At 43.1% G+C, this 22,037-nt stretch overlaps 2 protein-coding genes and 1 long non-coding RNA gene across 3 annotated transcripts; 2 read left to right on the top strand and 1 right to left on the bottom strand.

Moving 5' to 3' along the window:
- The first annotated feature begins 1,015 nt into the window (after positions 1-1,015).
- Positions 1,016-4,383, top strand: LOC147981320 (disease resistance RPP13-like protein 4). The gene is made up of 3 exons (XM_087515933.1): positions 1,016-1,475; positions 1,649-1,919; positions 2,031-4,383. Exons 1-3 carry the CDS (start codon positions 1,016-1,018, stop codon positions 4,381-4,383), a joined length of 3,084 nt encoding a protein of 1,027 aa, XP_087372059.1.
- Positions 4,384-4,566: 183 nt separating this feature from the next.
- Positions 4,567-6,084, top strand: LOC147981319 (uncharacterized). The gene has a single exon (XM_087513931.1). The coding sequence runs from the start codon at positions 4,567-4,569 to the stop codon at positions 5,740-5,742; it is 1,176 nt and encodes a 391-aa protein (XP_087370057.1). The 3' UTR covers positions 5,743-6,084.
- A 3,088-nt stretch (positions 6,085-9,172) lies between these two features.
- LOC147981318 (uncharacterized) lies at positions 9,173-12,751 on the bottom strand. Its single transcript, XR_015599894.1, has 2 exons — positions 12,409-12,751; positions 9,173-9,478 (listed from the first exon to the last, which is right to left on the bottom strand). It is a non-coding gene; the product is annotated as an uncharacterized LOC147981318 (long non-coding RNA).
- Between the last annotated feature and the right edge of the window lie 9,286 nt (positions 12,752-22,037).

Raw genomic sequence — 22,037 nt, 5'->3', positions numbered from 1 at the left:
AGTGATGTATCCCTCCCCGGATCCATTCATCGAATGGAACCAATGGAGTTCACAAGGCTAATGTGGTGGAAGCCCTACTAGAATCATCAACAAAGGTAGACTAGCACACATATTCATCCTATATATACTATACTTAACCAAACACTAATAAATTCCGGAAGAGCCATCTTAACTATATTGTACACGCACAAGCAAATCATTTGGGTGCACAGGACTATAGTAGCAAGAAATAGCACCAGAAACAAGCTACGATAAGCAGCCAACACCAAGGACTTTGGACCCATCACCAGTAGGCATACCGAGAAGAGCGAGAACTAGCATTGTTTGAATAGAGAAGAAGCTGCCTGCTACCCTGCGATCAGTCTGCACCTTGAAGATCTAAGAGTGTCGCAGCCACCATCGAAGGGCTTCTCACTGCAAGATAACTTCTTCACGGGCACAGGTTGATCTAGCCATGGCCGTTGAGTTTCATCCAACAACCCAGCATTGTGAAGGGTTTGCACTCCGTCGTATGGTACAACGCCCATGCGTGCCTGTGTTAGACAATGACATGATAGTAAGTTGCAATATTGAGCACCAATGAAATGACTAACACGTAAAGCAACAAGAGGCTAAGCTTACAAACTCTTCGAATGACGCGCCCTGAGCCACTTCTTTGCAATTATGCATATGCACTGCAATACTTGTTGAGGACATTTTGAATAGCGTGCCATCGATAAAATAGTGACTTCATATCACGACTATGGATCACCTCCATGTCGTAGGCCGCGTAGTGCTTGTGCTCATTGAACCAAATATGCCCACTTACCCAAAATGTCGCGTCATAATTCATGCCTTGAAACTTCACACTTGTGGCCAACCACGCATCATGCAACAATTCACCCTCCTTCTCCGAGTACGTAACCAACATGTTTGCTTCAAAAGTCAACAGCGACAACGACAAAATATTCACTGTGACATTTGGCCCAGCACTCGTCGGGCAACGGCGACAGCGAGATCTCGGCCCGTGCTGCACATGACGGGCCAAGAGTTTTTTCTTGTCCAGAGAAACATAAGCAAACGAACCTCAGTAGTAGTTCCATTAAAAAAGACTCCCAGCTGCATACTGCTGCCTCAGCTCTCACTCTCAGTGCTCTGCTCCACCGACCCGCAGGCCGCTTCTCTACTGGATTTGATGGAAACTTCGCTGGAGGCCGCGATTGGGTGGCTGGTGCAGGCCATCTATGCCAGCCTCCTAGTTGGCGGCAAGCTCGATGCTTGGATTCGCCGGGCTGGGCTCGCGGATGAGATCGAGATGCTCAGATCTGAGGTTGAGGGAGTCGAGATGGTGGTCTCTGCTGTCAAGGGGAGGGCGATCGGGAACAAGCCGCTGGCCCGATCACTCGCCCGCATCAGGGAGCTGCTCTACGGCGCGGATGATCTGGTGGACGAGCTCGACTACTGGAGGCTCCAGCATCAGCTGGAATTGGAAGGAGGTAAGCCCCCTAGATCCATCCAAGTTTTTCATTTTTCTGCCTCTTCTTGTCGAATGTCTATGTTAAAAAAATAAATCTTTCATTCATACAAGGAAATCAAGTATAGAACATATAGACAAACAACTCAAGAGTTAAATTTATGTTTTATATTTTCTCGTGGACTTGTGGTACAGGCACAAGGCACAACCTTGACGAAACGGATACACATGGATCACTGCAAGTGGAGAGATCGACTGAGAGTAGCAGTTTTGACGGATTACCGTCCGAGTCCTGGGGACACTTTGATATCGAGGAGTTCGATGAAAATGGAGGGCCTGTCAGAGGAAGATGTAAACACTGTCGTGTCATGGTTGTGTGCACAGCTGACAAGGGGACACCTGTTTTGCGCAAGCATCTCAAGAGTAAAAGTTGTAAGAAGAAACGTGGAGCAAGTGAACCTTCAAGGTAACTGAGAAAATTATATCTTCATTGGTTGTCAGCACATTTTAAGAGTCTTCTGTATACATCTACGGTGGTTCTAACAGCCAATCCACCATCTTTTTTTTCTTATTGCAGCACTGGTGATGCTACTGCAAGTGCTACTTCTACTGCAACTGATGGTATTTCATCCACCAGAAACATCAGAGGGGTTGAGGCTGAGGAGCCAAAACATGGCACCAGATCCGACACATACACTTGGGATAAGGACACCTTTTCCAATAGGATAAAAGACATAACTCATCAGTTGCAAGGCATCCGAGGAGATGTGAGAGCGGCTCTGATGATACTTGGATCAGACTCTAGTGCAAGTTCAAATCAACATGTAGAACATCCACACCGTAGAACATCAAGTCTTGTTCAGGGAAAAGTTTATGGGAGGGATTATGAGAAGGCAGAAATCATACGGCTGGTAAAAGGACACAAATTATCTAGCAGTGTAACTGTTCTGGCTGTTTTAGGCATTGGTGGGGTTGGGAAGACAACCCTTGCTCAACTGGTATACAACGATCCATCCGTGGAAAGTCAATTTGACCATAGGATATGGATTTCAGTGTCCAACAAATTTGATGAAACGAGAATCTCAAGAGAGATGTTGGATTTTGTCTCCCAAGGAACACATGAAGGGCTGTACAGCTTTGCCAGGCTTCAGGAGGTCTTGAGAGGTTATATTAAATCAAAGAGGGTTCTACTTGTTTTAGATGATGTCTGGGATGACATGAATGATTTCCAGTGGAACCAACTATTAGCCCCTTTCAATTCTGACAATGCAAAAGGCAATATCATACTTGTGACAACTAGAAAACCATCTGTTGCAAAAAGGAGAGGTACGCTTGAACCAATTAAGTTAACTGGTTTGCAAGAAGATGATTTTTGGATATTGTTTAAAGCGTGTGTGTTTGGTGATGAGAACTATGAAGTGAAAGGTAGTCTTAGGACTTTGGCATGGCAGATAATAGAAAAGTTGAAAGGAAACCCGCTAGCTGCAGAAACTGCAGGGGCATTATTAAGACAGCATCTTACCAGTGAACATTGGAGTAACATTCTGAAGAACGAAGATTGGAAATCCCTGCAACTCACAAGAGGCATTATGCCTACTTTGAAGCTTTGTTATGATCAACTGCCCTACCATTTACAACAATGCTTCTCATATTGTGCTATATTCCCTTGCAATTATCGGTTTCTCGCTGAGGAGATAGTTCGTATTTGGATTTCACAGGGATTTGTTAAGTGTAGTCATTCAGGTATGAGATTGGATGAGATAGGACGACTCTATCTAACTAATTTAGTGAACCTGGGCTTCTTTCAGCAGATTGAAGTAGGCTACTCTTCAAACAATCAAACTACTTATGTTATGTGTGCTCTTATGCATGATTTCGCAAGGGTAATTTCAAGAGCTGAGTGTGCAACTTTGGATGCTCTACAGTGCAATGAAATTTCATCAACTGTGCTACATTTGTCAATAGTAACTGGTCGTGTGTATTGGTATGATGAGAAGTTTCAAGAGATATTGCGAAATACAATGAAAAAGGTTAAAAATTTGAGATCATTGGTCTTAATTGGACAGTACGACTCCCAATTGTTCCAACAAGTATTTGAGAAGGCACACAATTTGCGTCTGTTACAAGTATCTGCAACTGCCGGGTCTCATTCCTTCCTATGCGGTTTGGTAAATCCTACACATCTTCGGTATCTAAACCTACAGGATGCTCATGTTTGGCCGGGAGATTTACCTCAAGTTTTGAGCAAGTTTCTCCACCTTCAAGTATTAGAAGTTGGCTTATGCCGTGATACTTCGTTTACCCTTGAGCGGATGGTTAATCTAGAGGATTGTGGTGAAAGGCTTATATTTCCATCTCTAGAAAGACTTCCGTTTCTTACGACAATCAAGTTGAGCAACCTGCGGAAAATTAGAGAAGTATCAGTTCCATCATTGCAGGAGCTGATTTTAGTTGAAATGCCAGAGTTGGAGAGATGTACCTGCACTTCCCTAGGGGATTTGAACTCTAGTTTAAGGGTACTGGAGATTCGGAGCTGCCCTGCACTCAAGGTGTTCGATCTGTTTGAGAAAGGTCATAACTTTGCTGAGCAGCCATCATTGTTTGAAGGTCATAACTACGGAACTGGGTGGAAGCTATGGTTGCCTGGTCTTAGAGTACTCACAGTAATCAATTGTCCTCATTTACTGATGCCGTGTCTCCTACCACATTCAACTAATGTTTCTAGACTGCACATCGACGGAGTTCCAACACTTCCGAAGATGGAGGGATCGTCCACAGAAAAACTAGAAATTTCTCCAAATAGTCGATCTGGTGAGAATTCCGGTGAGACATTGAGATTGGATGGAAAAATATTGGCATTCCATAATTGGGGGGACCTAAAATCCTTGAGCATATCATTTTGTGGAAACCTAACATCTATTTCATTTTGAAGTCTTAATCAGCTCTTCTCTTTAAGGGATCTCCGTATAGTAGGGTGCAGAAAACTTTTCTCTTCAGATGTTCGGCCAGAGCTTACTGATGAATATGCGATAGGTGCATATCGGTTTGGCCTCCGGTGTCTCAGAAGTCTCTATATTAGTTCATCAGGAATAACAGGGAAGTGGTTATCTTTGATGTTGCAACATGCGCAAATCCTGAAGGAATTGTGCTTAAATGACTGCCCTCAGTTCACACAATTACAGATTGAAGAGGAAGAGAACAGTCAACCAAATTTTATCTCAGCCCCAGAGACTTCATCAAGCTGGGGTCCAGATGGACTTTTGTGCATTCCATTAAATCTCACCTCCTCTCTAGAAAAGATAGCTATTTCTCGAAGCCCTTATTTGAGATTTTACGGGAAGAAGGAAGACTTTGCTGGATTTACCTCCCTGCAGGAGCTAATAATTCGATGCTGTCCTGGGCTGCTCTCATCCTTGGTGCATAATGACAGAAATGATGTCCAGGCAAACAGAACATGGCTTCTTCCGCAGCCACTTGGACAAGTTGTGATCAGTCATTATGACCACAAAACACTATCACTCTGCTTCATGGGTAATCTCACCTGTCTCAAAAAATTGGAAGTATTGGAAAGCCCAGGCTTGGAATCTCTACAGCTGCATTCATGCACGTCGCTTGAAGATTTGAGAATTCGTGAATGCAAACAGCTTGCCACAGTAAAGGGAATGCAATCCCTTGTGAACCTCATGAATTTGGAAGTACAAGAAAACCCTAGTTTGGTATCTCTACAGTTGCATTCCTGCAGGTCGCTGGAAGATCTGAGAATTGAAAAATGTGAATCACTCATCGCACTAGAGGGCTTGCAATCCCTTGTGAACCTCAGGAATTTGGCCCTACTCAACTCCCCTGGCTTGCCTCCATATTTGGAACGTTTGTCGGGGCACTATGAGCTGGGCCCTCGACTCGAAAGTCTTCACATTGATGACTTGTCTCTCCTTACCATGTCACTGTGCAATGGCCTCACTTGCCTCCAATGCCTACGACTTGAGAAGCTGGAACAGGGAGGGACAAGACTAACAGATGAGCAAGAGAGAGCGCTACTGCTCCTCAGGTCCCTGCAAAACCTTGAATTTGATGATTGTTTCAACCTCGTACATCTTCCTGTGAGACTGCACAGCCTTCCTTCCCTCAAGACATTGAGTATCGTTTGTTGTGATGACATCCCAAGGCTGCCTAAGAAGGGCCTCCCATCTTCGCTGGAAAGGCTAGTGATATACGATTGCAGTACTGAGCTAAGAGAACAGTGTGAATCGCTAACAAGAGGCAAGCTAAGGGTTGTGATGAATGACTGAATTTTGCGCAGGGCGATGCAGAAACATCTTCTTTCAAGATTCAAGACGCGTGTCCTTGTTTGGGGATATGTGCTACAGCTCACCGCTAGGTTTACAACTGTTCTACCATTCATCATGTTATCTTGAGAATTGACATAACTCAGCGTCGTGCTAAAATGAGCAGTCTCTCTGCAAGCATTTGAAGATGTTGAACATATTGTTGATGCAGTAACCATCTTTAGGATCATGACATATACCGTATAATTATAAGGTATTGGAGAGAGTGCTCAGGCCATCCCTGTTTCTCCTGGGCGACCTGTTATATAACCTATGTTTGAAGAAATAAATTATGCTAGACATATTTATCTACTCTTATGAGTATCAAATAGTACTTGTCTTATTCTGCAGAGTTTTGATTTCACACCAGAATCTCATCCTCAAGCACTCATATTAATGACTGGTGTCTCATAATCTAATCTCTGCTATTAACACGTTCGGATTTCTGGAAGAAAACTGGTAATTTTTGCTCTATTATTGTTGCCATGCTAACTGAAAGCAGTCAACGGTTTTTGGCCCAGTAGGTCAGTCTGTAATTGTAAACTAGATGGTGTGGTTTCATCAAATGGAACCGGGGTGAGAGCCCTTTTGATCTAAATATGTGGATCTGCTTTTGTTTTGTAATGCTTGAATGCCTAACAATCGACTTGGGAGCTTTTGTTTATCTCCACTAAATGATGAAATTGTATGTATGTAAGGCAACTTTCTCATAATGAGATAATGCTGTGTTAAGGATGTACAGCTTGGAAATTCAAACTGGACTTATGTCATCTTATAGACTGAAAAATTTCTGAATTCAGATATTCCAATTTGTATTGAATCATTCCTTCCACCTGAAGTAGAAGACTTTTTTTTTGGTGTTAGTTGCTTCTAAATTTAGTAAGCTAGCTCTCAGAACACTGTAGAACATGTTGAGCCAATATTAACCTATAGAAGGATCAGTATTCCTTTTGTTACATCAATCAGCAGCTATGTCACTGGATTGCCCTATTATAATGTTAATTTTAATTCCTAACTTAACTTTGCTTCGCTGAAAATGACACTTAAGTACTTTATAAATACTCCCTTCATCTCAAAATAAGTGTCTCAATTTTAGTATAACTTTGTACTAAAGTTATACTGAAGTTAAGACACTTATTTTGCGACAGAGGAAGTATTTGGCTTCCGGTTTGAGTAAAATGTAGCAGTGAAGTCTTTGTCATGATAATCGGTGTATCTGCGTCGTGTCGTAACTCTCAAGTTTCTTGTCACCTGTTCTTAATATCGAGCCTGGAATTCAAGACCTTGCTGTTCCGGCCAAAGTCTGTTGCATTGCATGCAAATGACTAGAAATCGCTGTCTTGCCAGCATTAAATAAATCGGCCTGATTCCATGCAATGTGCCTATGAGTCAGTGGTACTTTGTGCTATCGGCTATGGAGCAAGGAGTGCAGATTCATGGTTCTGAAACAGGGTGTTTTACTCTGGGCAATGTCAACAAGGACTACTATTAGGAGCCAGCCCTGAGCGATAATAATACGAGAGAGAACCCATACAGGCATCTTGAGTCAATTTCCATTTCACCGCCTTTTTGTTGGAAAAAGAATTCAGCCACGTGGTAAACTTTTCTTTTCCTTTTCGGTTTCGAAAATAGTATCAGCCGTGCATTTCGACTTGAAATACCCTGTGGTGGAATAAACTTAATATTGGCCAAGGTATTTATTCTCCTAGCTCAGGCGATAGCGATCTTGCAGCTAGCTTGAAACAAAAACAGAGATCCAACTTTTACTGCCAGGTAGTATGTTGGAGAAATGATGGTCATCTATTCCGCTTGGATACACCCCTCCTCACAAAACGTATAAAGGGCAATAGAATCATTTCACAAATTATACCCACTTTCGTATGTGTCTGGACGTATATGCTGTATACACGCTGACAGGGATTCGAACTTGCGACCAGAGCGCTGTGTAATAATGCTGCTAGCCACTCGACGAGCCACCCAACAGATTAGTGAACAAGCGCAAGCATTTTATAAACATTAAGAAGCGGCACATTTAATTTTCGAACGCTTCACTGAAAATTGTGTTTTTTTTAATAATGAATACATTTTAATTTCTGTGATTTTTTTGAAAACATAAACATTTTCGAAATTCCAAAACAAAATTGAAAACTTGTACAGTTTTTGAAATCCATGAACTTTTTTTAATGCACGAATTTTTTTCTAAATCTGTAAAAAATAATTGAAAATGAGAACATTCTTTTGAAAATTTGGAGCACATTTAGAAATTACGAACAAATTAAAAAATGAGAACAAAAATCAAAATTCTGATTTGTTTTAAATGTTCACATCAGCAAATTCCAAAGGAAACAGAAAATCAGAAAAGGAACAAAAATGCAAAAAATAGAAACAAAACTATAGCTGAAAAAATACGACAAATCGGTTTAGGAACCTTTTAGATAGTTCCCAAAAAATGCCAAGAATCTTCCAGAAGATTCACAATACTGTCGCTCAAACGCTCAGATGGGCCGGCCAATTCAACGATTGTGTGTGTGATTGCCTGGTTTCTTGCCACAACATGTGGCAAATAGGAAATTCCGTATGTTCGGAGAGTAACGTCAAATAGATGGCACCATGCACAGAAGACCGTCTGACTAAGCCACCTCATTGTCGCGCGTGGAAATAGGAAAAAAACTCACTGGAAAAAGAATGGCAGTGCATGGGATCGAACAATGTAACTCCCACTGCTGACCACTTGTCGCTAGCCACACGAGCTGAAGGCTTCCGTATCTAACTAGGTAACGCGGACTATAGCACCCATCCATCAGCGATCGGTTTACTGTAGAGAACCAGTCTTTTTCCCACTGTTTCTTTTTATTTTTATTTTTTCTATTTGCTATTTGTTTCTTTTTCATTTTATTTTTTCTTTTCCAAAAACTGCTCATGCTTTCAAAAAATTGTTGACATTTTAAAATTTTGTTCATAAAATAAAAATATTAGCATTTTAAAAAATTGTATGATTTAAAAAAATGTTCGTACCTTTCAAAATTTCTCAGAATGCCAAAATAAAAATGTTTTCTAAAAAGAGCGAACAAAAATTTGAAAGCATGTTAAAAGCCCAAAAGGCCCCATTTGGAAGCACGTTCTTTTCGATAAAGTTTGCATTTTCTGGTGTTTCTTGGTAAAAAAAAGGCCAATAAATGGCCAGACATGTCGAAAATTGTTCAAACATGGATGGATACCTACCAAGGCGTGCCAACCTGCTCGTAAAAGTTGGGGTCGTTTCAAGAATGTTAAAAAATAGACCAGGTTCAATGTAGGGTGTTGTGACGCCCCCGATTTAATCGTACACTAATCATACACGCAAACGTGTACGATCAAGATCAGAGACTCACGGGAAGATACCACAACACAACTCTACAAATAAAATAAGTCATACAAGCATCATATTACAAGCCAGGGGCCTCGAAGGCTCGAATACAAGAGCTCGATCATAGACGAGTCAGCGGAAGCAACAATATCTGAGTACAGACATAAGTTAAACAAGTGTGCCTTAAGAAGGCTAGCACAAACTGGGATACAGATCGAAAGAGGCGTAGGCCTCCTGCCTGGGATCCTCCTAACTACTCCTGGTCGCCGTCAGCGGGCTGCACGTAGTAGTAGGCACCTCCCGAGTAGTAGTAGTCGTCGTCGACGGTGGCGTCTGGATCCTGGGCTCCAACATCTGGTTGCGACAACCAGGTAGAAGGGATAGGGGGAAAAGAGGGAGAAAGCAACCGTGAGTACTCATCCAAAGTACTCGCAAGCAAGGAGCTATACTACATATGTATGCATTGGTATCAACTGGAATAAGGCTATTATATGTGGACTGAACTACAGAATGCCAGAATAAGAGGGGGATAGCTAATCCTGTCGAAGACTACGCTTCTGGCAGCCTCCGTCTTGCAGCATGTAGAAGAGAGTAGACTGAAGTCCTCCAAGTAACATCGCATAGCATAACCCTAACCGATGATCCTCCCCTCGTCGCCCTGTAAGAGAGCGATCACCGGTTGTATCTGGCACTTGAAAGGGTGTGTTTTATTAAGTATCCGGTTCTAGTTGTCATAAGGTCAATGTACAACTTCAAGTCGTCCTGTTACCGAAGATCACGGCTATTCGAATAGATTAACTTCCCTGCAGGGGTGCACCACATATCCCAACACGCTCGATCCCATTTGGCCGGACACACTTTCCTGGGTCATGCCCGGCCTCGGAAGATCAACACGTCGCAGCCCTACCTAGGCACAACAGAGAGGTCAACACGCCGGTCTAAATCCCATGGCGCAGGGGTCTGGGCCCATCGCCCATTGCACACCTGCACGTTGCGTACGCGGCCGGAAGCAGAACTAGCCCCCTTAATACAAGAGCAGGCTTACGGTCCAATCCGGCGCGCGCCACTCAGTCGCTGATACCACGACGTCGAGTGCCCATAACTGTTCCCGCGTAGATGGTTAGTGCGTATAGGCCAGTAGCCAGACTCAGATCAAATACCAAGATCTCGTTAAACGTGTTAAGTATCCGCGAACGCCGACTAGGGCCAGGCCCACCTCTCTCCTAGGTGGTCTCAATCTGCCCTGTCGCTCCGCCACAAGTAACAGTCGAGGGCCGTCGGGAACCCAGGCCCACCTCTACCGGGATGGAGCCACCTGCCCCTTCAGCCCCCAACTCCGAACAGTACCACAGGTAATGTAACAGTGTAAAGTATATAGTATATGCCCGTGATCACCTCCCGAAGTGATCACGGCCCAGTAGTATAGCATGGCAGACGGACAAGAGTGTAGGGCCACTGATGGAACACTAGCATCCTATACTAAGCAGTAGGATAGCAGGTAAAGGTAACAACAATAGTAGCAAGGACAGGCTATGCAACAGGATAGGATTAACGGAAAGCAGTAACATGCTACACTACTCTAATGCAAGCAGTAGAGAGAAGAGTAGGCGATATCTGGTGATCGAAGGGGGGGCTTGCCTGGTTGCTCTGGCAAGAAGGACCTGTCGTCAACACCGTAGTCGAACTAGGGGTCGCCGGCAGTCCCGGGGTCTACCGAAAAGAAGTAACGGAGGGGAAACACAATAAATAACAGAGCAATCAAAGTATCACAAAGTGAGACGCGTCAATACGTTGTGCTAGGTGTGACCTAACGCATGGATAGGTGATACGGGCAAAGGGGAAAAATATCCAGAAAAGTATTCTCGACGTTTCGCGTTTTCGGACAAACGAACCGGAGGCGGAAAGTTGCGGGTTTGCTATGCTAGGGATGTGTGGTGGACGAACGGGTTGCGTATTCGGATTCGCCTCGCTTTTCTGAGCAACTTTCATATATAAAGTATTTTCATCCAAGTTACGTATTATTTTATATTAATTTTTTAAAGTTTTAAAAATATTCTAGAATTATTATATTTAGCTTAAACCGAATTGACCGAGTCAATTTGACTAGTCAAAAGGATAGGTGTGGCCCACATGCCATAGACTATAAACCTAAACAAATAAATAAACCTAACTTATTTAAAAGGGGGCCTACATGTCATCTATTACTAAAGTAACCTAGCACTAATAAAAGGCCCTAATAAAACTAGCTAGACAGCAAAAATAATCCTAAAACTAATCCACCTAATTAAATTAGACCTAGACTAGTTTTGGGGCAGCCCCACGCACTTGGCGCATCGGCCACACACACTCACACGCTGCACACACATCACACACACACACCTACACAGCACACACACGCTGCTATGGGGGTAAAATCTGTTTTCTATTAAGAAAAGATGGACTTTTGTGATTTTCATAGGAATTAATCCATGCATCAAATTGATTTGGTTCAATGGAAACATTTGAGCTTTGACAAGTGTACTATCTACCAATATTATTCTTACTCCTGTTAACAGTTGTTTAGCTGCTGTTTAGGGGCAGACCAGGGGGTTACTTGGTGTAAAATTCGCAAAGCTAGCCATAGCTACAGTAATTAGTAGTGCAGAGGAGAGCCGGGGCACGCGTGGTTGGTCGTGGCGGGCGTAGGCGGGGCAGCCGCAGCAGCAAGCGAAACCATATGCAGACGAGCGCGAGCGGAGCGCAGCACGGCAGCAGCAAGGGAACCAACGGGCGCGGGCAGAGGCGCAGCGGGGCCAGCGACGCGGCCGCGTTGGCGGCGCAGTGGCTCGCCGAGGCAAGCGCGGGGCGGCGAGCTTGAGCCAAGGCCGGGCTGGGCAAGGTAGCCAGAAGGCGCGCAAGCTTGAGCCAAGGCCAGGCTGGGCAAGGTAGCCAGCAGGCGCGCGAGCTGCACGTAGGAGAGGAGCGGGCCTACACGCGCGCGGGTGGAGCGGCGCAGTAGTAGCGACCAGCACGGGCGCGTGCATGCGGCAGCGGGCGGTCGGCGGGCAGCAGGGGGCTACGCGGCCACAGAGCGGCAGAGCAAGCGCGGGGGTGGCTCGGGCGCGGCCGGCACGAGGACTAGGCGGCAGCGGCGGGTGCGGGCCGCAGCAGCAGCAGCGTCGCAAGCAAAGCAGCGCAGTAGCTGCACGCATGTACACGTACGCGAGAGTTCGGGCACGACGGTGATGGCGGCCTACGGCATGCAAACGAAGGGGAGGGACATAGGGGTTGGACGGGCGGCTCACCGGGATCCCGTAGGGGTGCAAAGGTGGGCTCGGAGAGGATCGACATCGCCGGAGTCATTGACGAACGGCGACGTCCGAAGGATGAAGGAGAGCTCGATCCCCGCGATGTGGGGCTCTCCATCTTGGTCTCGTGGTTCCAGGCGACGAAGAAGACCATGGCGGGGCGGAGGGACATGTCAGCAGGAACCGGGGAGGAGGGTAGCCACGCCGGCGAGGGCAACCATGGCGACGACGGTGTCGGACGCGGTTGGATCTGGAGGAGGGGTGTAGCGAGAGGGGGAGAGAGGAGGAGGGGGAGCGCGAGGGCAAGTGGGGAGGGGACAAGGGGAGCCCGAGGCGTCGCCCTTATCCCCTCCAGCGTCGTCGGCGAGGCGGTTCGACGGGAGCGCCCTCGGTGGCTCGGTCGCTGCAGCAGTGTGAGCAGGGAGCGTTTGGACGTTCGGCTGGGCCTCTGGCTCGGATGGGCTAAGGCCCAGAGGGGCGGGGGGATTGTTTACCTCTTATTTAATTTGTTATTTTTCTTTTACAGTTCTAGTTTTCTTTTGTTTTTGAATAGCTATTAGCATTATAAAATATAGGAACAATACCTAAATTGGTTTTACTAATTATACCACTGCCACATTTAGTTCGAGGTTCAAATAAAATAGTTTAGTATTTTTATTATTTAAAAAGCATTAAATAATTATTTTTAGCCACTTTTATATTCACAAAAGAGCATTAAAATACTTTACCAAAGTGTTGGGTCACCAACATAATTAGTTATGGAATATTTTCCACACTTTGAACATTTTATTTTGCGTGTTTGAGAAATTTCAATTCTGGGCTTTAATTTGAGTTTGAGTTTGAACTAAGATTTGATCAGGCGAGGATTAGCAACAGTAATGTGATGACATGGCATCATTAGTAGGGGATTACTGTAGTTTAATTATCGGGGCTCTAGGTAGGACAGAATGCTCCGTGTGAGAGCATCTTCAATAGAGGGTATTCGAGTTTGCCAGAAGGTTTCGTCAGAGAGCGTGCTGTTTCTCGACATTCTTGAAATGGACTCAATTTTTTTGACGGTCTTGTATGACCAATTCAAGTCACCATGCCAAGTTATTTTGGTTTTCGATAAATTTTGCATTTTTTTTGGAGTTTTCTCGGTTAAAAAATACTGATAAATGGTTGGTGTCGCAACTTGCATACGGTGTCAAAAATCGTTCAAACATGACATGGATATCTACCATGGGCATGCCCACCAGACTGCAAAAGTTGGGGTCATTTTAAGGATGTCCAATAATAGACAATGTTGAACGAAGTGTGTTCGGGTAGACGAGACGGCTCCGTTTGAGAGCATGTTGTTTCTCGACATCCTTGAAATAGAACCAATACTTCTACATGGCCTTATATGACCAATTAAAGGCACCATGCCAAGTTGTTTTTATTTTTGAATTTTTTTGCATTTTCTGAAGTTTTCTCGGTAAAAAAGGACCGATAAATGGTCGGACGTATCGCAACTTTCATAAAGTGTCCGAAAACATTCAAACTTGACATGATGGTTAGCATGAGCATGCCCACCTACTTGCAGAAGTTGTGGTCATTTCATAGATGTCCAAAAATAGACCATGTTCAACTGAGGGTGTCCGTGTAGGGCAGAAGTCTCCGCCTCATTGCATGTTCTTTCTAGACATCCTTGTGATGGCCTCAATTTTTCCATGCCTTTTTATGCCCAATTCAAGGCATCATGCCAAGTTTTTTTTGAATTTTTGACAAGTCTTACATTTTCTGGAGTTTTCTTGGTGAAAAAAAGTCAATAAATGGCCGAATGTGTCGCAACTTACATACGGTGTCAGAAATCGTTCAAACTTGACATGAATGCCTAAGATGGGCATTGCCCACCATCTTGCAAAAGTTGAGGTCATTACAAGCATGTCAAAAAATATACCATGTTCAACAAAGGTTGTTCGAGTAGAGACCGGAAGGGTCTGTTTGAAAGCATGTTGTTTTTGAACATCCGTCAAATGACCCCTTTTTTCCCACTAATTTCTATGACCAATTCAAGGCATCATGACAAGTTATTTGGATTTTGGTAAGTTTTGCATTTTTTTGGAGTTTTCTCGGTCAAAAAGGACAAATAAGTGGCTGGATGTGTCGCAACGTGCAAACTTTATTTGAAGTCATTCCAGCCTGAAGTCTATGTTAGGCTGCTGTAAGAAGTTGGGGGTCACTTATTCATATATCAAAATAAACCACCAGTTGGGGTGCATCCATGAGCATGTAGTTTTTCCTAATTTGAATGTTAATTGCAATTTGTGTCATTACCAATCAACATGAACAAATTATGTGTGAAACTTTTACAAGGTTGAACAATTTTTCCAAAATTGTTAACAAATTCTGAATAATTGATGAAAATTTTGTACACAAATAGAAAAATACGTACATTTCAAAATCTATGAACTTTTATTAAAATGCAAAACTATAAAAAGCGTGATCAGTTTTGAAATTCTAGAACACTTTTTAAAATTGCAAATAATATTTGAAAACAAGAACATTTTTTTTCAACCTTTTGAACATATTTCAAAAAGAGTAATAAAGTTTTAAAAGGAGAAAAATAAATTACCAAGAAAAAGAAAAACGAAAAAATAGAAAAAATATTGCTTAAGCCCTGGTCCAACTAGGCAACGTCATCGTTCCTGTCGAGCGCCTGCTGGGAGAAAACCTTATTTGACAGTTATTGCTTCAAACAGTCGTTGTTTCTCACAAACCCTACTGATACGAGTGAACATCGGCCAAGCCATTTTAATTTTTTGTTGCCTCTGCACATGCTGGGTTTGGGAACCTTCTAGATGGTTTGAGGTTGGTTTTTACCGGTTTGGATACCTTCTAGAAGGTTCATGAATCCGTTTTTTGGTCTTTTTCTTATTTTTTCTTTTTCAAAATCGTAAAGTTCAAACAAAGTTCAATGTATTCATTTGTTCATATTTTCCAAAAATGTTCAACTATTTCAAATAATGGTCGCGTTTTCAAAGACATTAAGAGTTTCAAAATTGTTTGCGTTTTGAAAAATTGTTCGGAATTTCATTTTTCTCTCAATTTTCAGAATTGCTTTGATTTTCAAATTTTGTTCCACTTTTCAAGAAAAATGTTTGCATTCGTTTAATGTTTTAAAAAAAGTCACATTCAAAATTCCAAATAGAGTTCAAATCTGTTACGTTCAAAATTATTTTGCATTAAAAAAAGTCACATTCAAAATTCCTAAAAACCTTTAAATCTGTCGATGTTCATACTACCTCCGTCTGGGATTTGAAGGCCAGATAGCCGAAGCAGCAGTACTCCCTGCGGTCCATTTTACTCTGCATATAAGAATTGTCTGAAATCAAACTTTGTAAAATTTGACCATATTTATATGAAAAAATGTTAACATATACAATGCTAAATTTATATAATATGAAAACTAAAGTCATGACACATCTTATGTTACTCATTTCACATTCTGAATGTTGATATTTTTTCCTATAAACTTGGTAAAAGTTTATGAGGTTTGACTTTAGACAAATCTTATATCTGTATATACTACCTAAAAGAAACGTAGTGTTCCATTTCCCATCTTACCTCGTATGCTTCGTCGAATCCCGCACCCCATCTCGCGTCGGGTTTTTCCCACCGATTTTCTCGATCCCACATCGCATTTTCTCGCCCATCTTTGATTGAGAAAACTGGGACACAATTATCGGGATAGAATTAGAGCGTTACCTCCCGATCTTTCTAAAAAATTGACACACAATCATCGGAAAGCAATTGTACTCCAGATATAGATTGATGCCCCCCGTGTCACGCACTGGACGTCGCCTGCCCAGCCCTCACGCCGGAACGCCGCCGCCACCAATTCCCCATCAATCCGCGCATGGAGGCTGCCTGCTCGCGCACGCACGCTGCCGCCGATGGATGCCGCCTACGTACTCGCGCATGCAAGTCGCCACCGCCTTGAGCATGATCCTCAAACCCCAATCTCAGCACTCACCCTCTTGCGGCGATGGCCATGTGATCTCTGCAGCGGCAGCATCGATGCAGGTGACGGTGCGCTCTGTAGGTCAGCTCCTCTCATATCTCTCCCTGGGGATAACTTGGTCTCTCATCTCTCTTTGTGTGCGACGGGATTTTATTAATTGATTTCTTTGAGTTTAGGATCCAGGGACGAACCTGTAAGTGATGTTGGAGTTGCCGAAGCATTAGGTGATCCGGTTGGGTGTGTTTGCTGGATTTGTTTGATGAGGGAAAGATGACCATGAAGGATACACAGGGGAGTACGAGTGGTAATGGCAGCAAGGTTACCCGTAGGTATGCATGCGAGAAGTGATTGTGTTCCTCACATGCTTCATCCTCTCTATGGTTTTGACGTCTGTACTGTGATGCTACAGGCAGTTGAAATAAATCTGCTTTTCATTTGGGTTGTGAGTTGTGACAACTTGCTGTGCTGCGGTGTTCAGCTCAAAATTGCTTTTGGGAATGATTCCTCTCAATAGACTGCTTATGCTTGACATTGTACTTTCATTATTTCTATTAGTAACTCAGTTTTTGGATATGGTACTTGACAATAGTTATGGTATAGCGGAGGTAAAATGTTCAGATTCTTACCAATGACACTTACTGATGTTCAGGCAGCTCCTCTCATCTCTCTCCCTTGCTCACCAAATGACTCTTACACATACGGATTTGCCGAACTAGAGTTAGTAATGCAAGCTTCAGGCGGAGATAAAGCAGTATAGTGGAATTATGCGTGTATTGCAGACTTTTTTGCAAAGTCTTATTCCATAAATTTTGGTTAGGTGGTTTAGGAGATATGGATTTTAAAATTGGCAGTCAGATTTGTGTGTTGTTCTGGCCAATTTACAGTTTTGGTCCATCTTAGAGGCCAATAATGCACATGTGTGATATTATCTACATGATTCAGTTTATATGGATTCCCTTATTCCAATTGTTGTATTTTCTAAATCGTCTTCTACTTCCTAGAATAGGTCACAAACAGAAGTGCAGTCAGAAGGTAAGAAGGATCATATGCTATGTCTCTATTCACATGGTGTGCAAGAATAATGGTAATTGTATTACTAAACTGTTAGTGATGCTTTATATTCTTTTTAGAAAAAAAGCTGTCGTCCGGCTTTAAATTAATGAAGCCCTTACAACCAACAACAAAACAACACAACAACACAAACAAAAGCAAAAAAGAGGAAAAAGAGAGAGTATAGTTTGAAGGAAAAACGGTATGTTATCGAGGGTGTGCAAGAATAGTGGGATTTATATTACTGAAGATATTGTAAACAATTTGGCCTCTTGCGCACTTTTTCTTCGTATTTTTTTCTTCAAAGGTGATTCTTGGTGACAATTATTCGTAGTAATTCTTTTAGTAGGCAGTGTTACTCAAACATATTTGTGTTTTTTTGTTCTTCCATTGAATGGTCAGATTGATCCTTGAGTAGAAATTATTATTATTTTCTTGAATGCTCACTCCATCATAGCCTACGAAAAATGGTGGGGACGTCAGTGATGGTGTGGTTCTCCTCGAGAGACAGGGTGCTAGCGGGTCTGTGGGTGACATGGAGAACAGTGGTCGAAGGAGAAGGGGGAAGAAGTGGGATGTGGCGGCGTCCCTAGACCCACAAAAAGTTACGTGAGGTTTTTACGTAACGACTAATTTGGGCGTAGTTAATTGGCTTAGGATTAGTGGCTGGGACCCACCCTGGTAAAAAAATTGGGGGGGGGGGGGGGATGTGGTGTGTGGGGATGACGGTGTGGTTTAAGTATGTGCTTCCATAGGCGACTCACCTTCATTTTTTTGAGGGATTCTTCATTTGTTTATTGAGAGGATGGGATTAACTAAAAAAATGTCATTTTGGATACCTTTTGCTTTAGAATTAGAAGAAACATAAGGCGCCTTTTGGTCTTAGGAAAACATTGCTTCAGATTCAAAAGATACATACAAAGCAATGGTCCTTGCAGCTCATGGACATCACGGACGTCGTGCAGTTACCCCAGGAGGAGAAGGACCCTGAGGTGCAGGAGGCCGCATAGTGGATGGTGCAGGTGTGCGGGGACCTCAAAAATGACCGATAGGTGCGGGAGATGTTCCACCAAATCATGCGCACCAGGAAAGAAATCCTCGACTACTTGAGTAGGCCAGACACCAACAAGTGATCCTGGTGTTGTGTCATATACTCAAATACTGCGCTCCACCTAATGTTGATTGAAATAAGGTAGCTTCCTTTACATAAGTTAGCGCCTACATCTAGATGTTCTTCATGAATCTATGACCTTCTAATAGATCAAGCCAGTTAGTTGTATTTGGTTAATTCTTTTTTTGTTAAGTCGAGTTTTGGCAATAGACTGGTACATATGGTTGCTTTGTTCAATTTGGTGATTATTATCTTGAGAATTTGCAAAGTGTCATTTAGATTGGGGATAATATGGGATCTGTAGTTTCCAAAAACTATAATAATTCAACACGGGAGAGAAGAGGGGAGTGGGGAACAAATGCAAGGAAAAGAGTGAATTTATTGTAATAGGGGGAGATAAAGATATGTATGTTACTTTTGATATGTAGTTTCAAAAAACTACAATACATTTAACACATGAGAGAAGAGAGGAGAGTGAGGGAAAGAGTTTGATTGTAATGGGGGACAGAGAGGGGGAAGGGGGAGGGTTTGAAATTCAACGTGTATGGGGTGGGTTAGAAGGAGAGATTGTGAGTCAAATGTGCAATTGACAATGATGATGAGCTTGCATTGTGGAGGCAGACATAGTGAGTGAATGCACAATTGGCAGAGATGACGAGCCTGCATTCGGGAGGCGGAGTTAGTGGGTGGAAGAAAAGTGATTCAATTGTAAACAACCGTCTATTGTACTACAGATTTGTATACATGAGGATCATAAAGTATGTGTTAGATGATAAGTGTTGAACCACCTAAACATATATTGCCCCTTGCAACGCACGGACAATTAACTAGTGCGAACTAAAAAGAACAGGAGCAAGTACTAAGAAATTCACAATGATTAATCTATAGCGTTGGGTAGAGCTATAATCTTGGGAGGCAGTTAATGCCGATGGCTCAAGACACGATTGCCTTGCATGCATTGGCTCATCTTTTTTTTAGTGGATGCATTGGCTGGTTCTCTAATATAGGACATCGCTATTCGGTTCTGCACGCGAAAATAATATTTCAAAGTGTGAAATATTTTGAAACAAAAATTTGGCGCATACATCTCGACATTATATGTGTGCACGTCAAGTTTCGGAGAAAACCGACATTTTTTGTGCCTTGTGTAAAAAATACAAAATGATGTCTTGTGAAAATCATTTTTTAATACCGGATTTTATCTTTTTCACACATGACACACAAGTTATCGGTTTTTCACAAAACGACTTTGTGAATATGTACAATTTCGAGATGTACGCCTCCGTGGGTGGCCATCAAATGACTGCTGCCCTCTCTGCATGACAGAGCAAGAGTGTTGTACACACCTGTTCATACATTGTCGATACACACAACATTTGTGGCGATGCTTCAAACGGTTCACAGGAGATAACTTTATCACGCCGGATGCAAGTCACAGTAGCACGGAAGACTGGTGGTTAAAGGCTAGGAGCAGGGTGCCCAAGCTGGTTTGCAGAAACTTTGACACGGTCATCATTCTCATCCACAAGAGGCTGTGGAAGGAAAGGAATGCTAGGATCTTTGACCACACCGCCAGTAGCGTCGATAGAGTGTTGGACCAGATTAGAGAAGATCTTCAAGTCTGGAGGGCAGCGGGGTGTGTTGTTGATCTTGCTATGTAAAAGCCTCTTTTAAAAGCCTCTAGTAGTTGGGGCGTTCTATCCTGGGTGTAGCGCCCTCGGGAGGTCTTTCAGTAGTTGGGGCTGTTTTGGTGAGAGCAGAAGGTCTTGTGTTTGAATCCCACTACATGCTAAATATTTTTGGATTTTCCACTATTACTGTTTCATTACTGCAGAGAGAGAATGTTCGCTGCTGGGCCGGCCCAGTTGACCTCCCGGGTACGCGGCTGTGTATAGAATTGTATTTTGCAAAAAGACTATCATTTCTAAAAAAATGAATTTGTAAAAGGACCATTCTACCCTTTATTATGAAGAGTTATGGAGAGATCTCATCCGTTGATATATTTATTAGGGGGTTGTATCGAAGCCAAAGTGCATCTAGAAAACTTGTAATTGTGGTCATGGTCGAGGGTGAGCAGAGCTAGCTAGGTGTCCAGACGGCTCCACCACTACCTTGTTTTCCATCGTGAACTTATGCTAGGTCTCGTAGAGAGATCCAAGAGGTTAGTCAAGAAGATGATGTAGGGAATCGGTCGAAAAGAAAATGCTGCTGTGGGTACGGGCTGCACTTATAGGAGGGTTTTTTTTTGCGGGGTTATATATAGGAGGTTGTTTTTTTGAGAAGAAAAGCTCGCAGCTTGGAGCTGGGGACATGAACGATGCATCTCTATTTTCTTAGTTTGTTTTTAAAATGGCCACTGGGGAAAACCTCTCCACCTGGATATATTTCAACTTTTGAAAAGTTTTTACAAGGGTCACATGTTCCTTTAGCCCTTCCAATTTCAAGCGATGCGACCCTGTGGATGTCGTGTCCAAGTCTATGGAGCAGAAGACGTTGGAGTTTCTAGCGTCCTAAATTTTCCAAAAAAGAATCACCCGGATGAAGCTGTTGATGGCAGATGGAATTTCAGAGGGCATAGCCGAGGACAGGAAACTTCTGTAATTGAACTTTGGCCGGATGGAGGCGTCATGCTAGACACGTCTAGCAGCAGTGCAACTTGACCACTGAAGAACAAGTGCAGCATGTCTTAAATTGAACCCCCGTTCACTTCAGAAACGATGAATCCTCAATGCGGCACCTTTTGTCTAGGTATGGTGCCTGCCATGATGACTATACTTAGGTTGGTTACACAACTTTTCACAGTGTCAGAATGAACACATTCCCCGATGCCTACTAGTCCAAGCACGCTATATGTGTCTAACTCCTCGATCCAAGCGACATCGCTTCCTCTTCCTGGTAAGTCTCAGCATTTGAAAGACGATGTAGGTGGGAGGCCATATGAAAAAGACCACACAACAACTATATATCTTCTTCACATGAGATTGAAGGTAGTACGTCCCTAATATTCACAAAATGACATTGCAGGTTGGTGTGGTGTGTGTGCATTAAACATTTATAAAGCCCAAATAACGATCAAAGTATCTTTTTCACATGAAAACCTAAATCCAGCTCATTTCCATCGTGTATCTTTTATTGAAAATATTGAGGTATAAATTTGATTCAATTAAATGGTTATTGCATCCGTATAAGGTGGATCACAAGGCTATGGGCGTGAAGCGGACTCGAAGAACATCACCGGCCGTTGACTCATCAGCAATCATGATGAACATCCACGGTCGTTCGAGACTAAGGTCTCCTCGATTTTCTTCACGGGTTTGGCCACGTGTTTCTCCATGTCATCATACCGCTCCATCTTCTCTGCCATGTTCTTCACCATATTGGTGTCGGCCACCATCTCTCTCAAAAGTTGCTTGAGTAGAATTCTAGTTGTCACACTTTTCATCATCGCGTCATGGATAGGATCACAACTAGCTTTGGTAC

The sequence above is a fragment of the Triticum urartu genome, chromosome 3A, assembly GCF_056163025.1.
Source record: "Triticum urartu cultivar PI428250 chromosome 3A, HENAU_Tu73, whole genome shotgun sequence".
NCBI lineage: Eukaryota > Viridiplantae > Streptophyta > Magnoliopsida > Poales > Poaceae > Triticum > Triticum urartu.
Note: the sequence above shows the minus strand (reverse complement) of the source record. Positions and strands in the feature narration are given on the sequence as shown.